The sequence below is a fragment of the Mandrillus leucophaeus genome, unplaced genomic scaffold (assembly GCF_000951045.1).
Source record: "Mandrillus leucophaeus isolate KB7577 unplaced genomic scaffold, Mleu.le_1.0 Scaffold139, whole genome shotgun sequence".
In the NCBI taxonomy this organism is placed as follows: domain Eukaryota; kingdom Metazoa; phylum Chordata; class Mammalia; order Primates; family Cercopithecidae; genus Mandrillus; species Mandrillus leucophaeus.
The window spans coordinates 1,541,912-1,545,065 of record NW_012101354.1 but is presented as its reverse complement, the minus strand read 5'-3'; the positions used below and the strand labels follow the sequence as shown (position 1 = coordinate 1,545,065).

Below are 3,154 nucleotides of genomic sequence, written 5' to 3'. Positions count from 1 at the left end.
TATAATCCCAGCACTTTGGGAGGCCGAGGCGGGTGGATCACGAGGTCAGGAGATCAAGACCATCCTGGCTAACACAGTGAAACCCCGTCTCTACTAAAATACAAAAAAAAATTAGCTGGGCGTGGTGGCAGGTGCCTGTAGTCCCAGCTACTCGGGAGGCTGAGGCAGCAGAATGGCATGAACCGGGAGGCGGAGTTTGCAGTGAGCCAAGATTGCGCCACTGCACTCCAGCCTGGGCGACAGAATGAGATACTGTCTCAAAAAAAAAAAGGAAAGGAAAGAAAAGAAAAGAATCTCAAAAAATACCTGATACTGCTAAGGGTCATAGTGCAAGGTCATCCTAAGTCCATCATCTAGTTAAAAGGTGAGGATAGTGAGTCACAGGAGAAAGAAACCAGCAAGATATTGGGTTGATGGGACAAAACAGGGCTAAAGAGTCAAGGAAAAGGCCAGATGCAGTGACTCACGCCTGTAATCCCAGCACTTTGGGAGGCCAAGGTAGGTAGATCGCTTGAGCTCAGGAATTTGAGACCATCCTGGGCAACATGGTACAACCCCATCTCTACCAAAAAATTAGCTGAACGTGGTGGCATGTGCCTGTGGTCCCAGCTACTCAGGAGGCTGAGGTGGGACGATCACTTGAGCCTGGGAGGCGGAGGTTGCAGTGAGCTGAGATTGCACCACTGCACTCCAGCCTGAGTGGCAGAGTGAGACTCTGTCTCAAAAAAAAGGAAAAAAAAAAATCAAGGAAAAAATCTAGGAATGACAGATTAGAGTAACAAACTAGGAATCTGAGGAAGTTACAAAAAACTGAAGGTAGAAAATCTGCCTGATCCTTCCCCATCCCTCTCTTTTAGATGAACTACCCCGGGCAGAGGGTCTGGGTGCCAGTGAGGCAGCTGAAAGGCTGGGCCGAGGTTGTATGTGGGATGTGGCTGGAGAAGATGGACGTCACTGGAGGGTGTTCCGAATCGGACCACGGGAGCAGCGTGTAGACATGACTGTCATTGAGCCCTATAAGAAAGTCCTGTCTCATGGAGGTAATGGCTAGCATAAATGGAGGGTAAGAGCTATGGCTTCTTAATAAAATGCCTAAGCTGGAGACTCAGTCATTGGATCCAAAATCTATCCTGTAACTTCCAAAGACCCTCAGAGTCCCTCAACTTAAACAGATATATTATCTATCAATACATATTTGTTGACCAAATGAATTTTCCCCTTATACTCTCCAGGTTACCACGGTGATGGCCTCAATGCTGTCATCCTTTTTGCTTCCTGTTATCTACCTAGAAGCAGCATCCCCAACTACACCTATGTCATGGAACACTTGTTTAGGTGAGGTGGAAGGCCTGAAGGGCTACAGGGCAGTGTTAGGGAGGGAAAAGTAAAAAAGAACTCCTTCAAAGATCAGTAGCTGATGGGAGAGTACAGTAATGTTCCTCTCACTCCCTGAAACCCCCAACACATACCTTCCCTGTAATTTCATCCCCCTAGGTATATGGTGGGAACTCTGGAGCTGCTAGTAGCTGAAAATTACCTGCTTGTTCATTTGAGTGGAGGCACAAGCAGGGCCCAAGTTCCACCTCTGAGCTGGATACGCCAGTGTTACCGTACCCTGGATCGGCGGTGAGACCTGGGATGTGAGGGCTACAACTGTCTATCTCATCTTTTTTTCCCACCTTTCTATTATTTCTTCTTCCATTTAGTCCTTTCCTATTGTCTTTGTCCTTCCACGTTCCTTTCCCAGCTCTTTTGTCTTCTGTCCTCTCTTGGAGTCAGGGAAATCTAGCTTCAAATCTTGCCATTACCACATTACCATTTACTAGCTATATGGCTTTGGACAAGTCACTTAACCTCCCTGGGCTTCAGCTTCAGCTGGCTGTGTTATCCAGACTGGAGTACAGTGGCATGATCTCGGCTCATTGCCACCTCTGCCTGCCAGGCTCAAGCGATCCTCCCACCTCAGCCTCCCAAGTAACTGGGACTACAGGCATGGGCCACCATGCCCGGCTAACTTTTGTATTTTTTGTAGAGATGGAGTTTCACCATTTTGCCCAGGCTGGTCTCAAACTCCTGAGCTCAAGTGATCTGCCCGCCTCCACCTCCCAAAGTGCTGGGATTATAGGCATGAGCCACTGCACCTGGCCACTTTAGCTTCTTTATCTGTAAAATGGCAATGATTATACTTTTGCCACTGGGTATTTGTGAAAAGCAATTAAATTAGTGTGGCATATTGCCTGGCACACAGAAAGCACTCTTCTCTTCTCTCAGTCTTGCTATTTATTTCCCTTTCCATACCTCCATTATCTTCTTCTCTGCCTTCATCACTGACCTATGTGTCTTCTCTGTCACCAGGCTGTAGTGCACTGGTGCGATCATGGCTCACTGGAACCTCTGCCTCCCTGGCTCAAGCCACTCTCCCACCTCAGCCTTCCAAGTAGCTGGGAGTACAGGCATGCGCCACCACCATGCCTAGCTAATTTTTGTATTTTTTTGTTGTTGCTGTTAGAGACAGGGTTTTGCCATGTTTCTCAGGCCAGTCTTGAACTCCTGAGCTCAGGTGATCTGCCTGCCTCAGCCTCCCAAAGTGCTGGGATTACAGGCGTGAGACACTGTCCCTGGCCCTATGTCTTCTTTTCCTTCTCAGGATTTTTTTTTCCCCTTTTGTTTCCCCCATCTCCCTTTGCTCACTTTTCTCTTCTTGCCCCCTTTCCTTTTTTTGTCCTTGCTGGTCTTCTTCCACCTAGAGTTTTATAAGTAATCTTGGTCATGGAGCGATGCAAAAGCATGCAAAAGGAACTTACACAAGGGTAGGGCACAAGAGGGAAATGGAGCAGAAAAAGACTAGGTGGCTGGGCATGGTGGCTCATGTCTGTAATCCCAGCACTTTGGAAGGCCGAGGTGGGCGGATCACAAGGTGAGGAGTTCAAGACCAGCCTGGCCAACATGGTGACAAGTCACCATCTCTACTAAAAATATATAAAAATTAGCTGGGCATGGTGGCATGTGCCTATAATCCCAGCTTCTTGGGAGGCTGAGGCAGAAGAATTGATTGAAACCGGAAGGTGGAGGGTTGCAGTGAGCCGAGATCACACCACTGCACTCCAGCCTGGCGACAGAGCGAGATTCCGTCCCAAAAAAAAAAAAAAAAAAA

General features: G+C 47.9%; 1 protein-coding gene across 1 annotated transcript in view; it reads left to right on the top strand.

Moving 5' to 3' along the window:
* Positions 1-1,874, top strand: part of BNIPL (BCL2/adenovirus E1B 19kD interacting protein like) — a 25,815-nt gene extending 23,941 nt beyond the window's left edge. The window contains exons 5-7 of the mRNA XM_011973568.1: positions 858-1,040; positions 1,233-1,335; positions 1,495-1,874. Coding sequence (XP_011828958.1) covers positions 858-1,040; positions 1,233-1,335; positions 1,495-1,630 — 422 coding nt within the window. The 3' untranslated portion in view covers positions 1,631-1,874. The remainder of the gene's footprint in view (positions 1-857; positions 1,041-1,232; positions 1,336-1,494) is intronic.
* Positions 1,875-3,154: the final 1,280 nt, after the last annotated feature.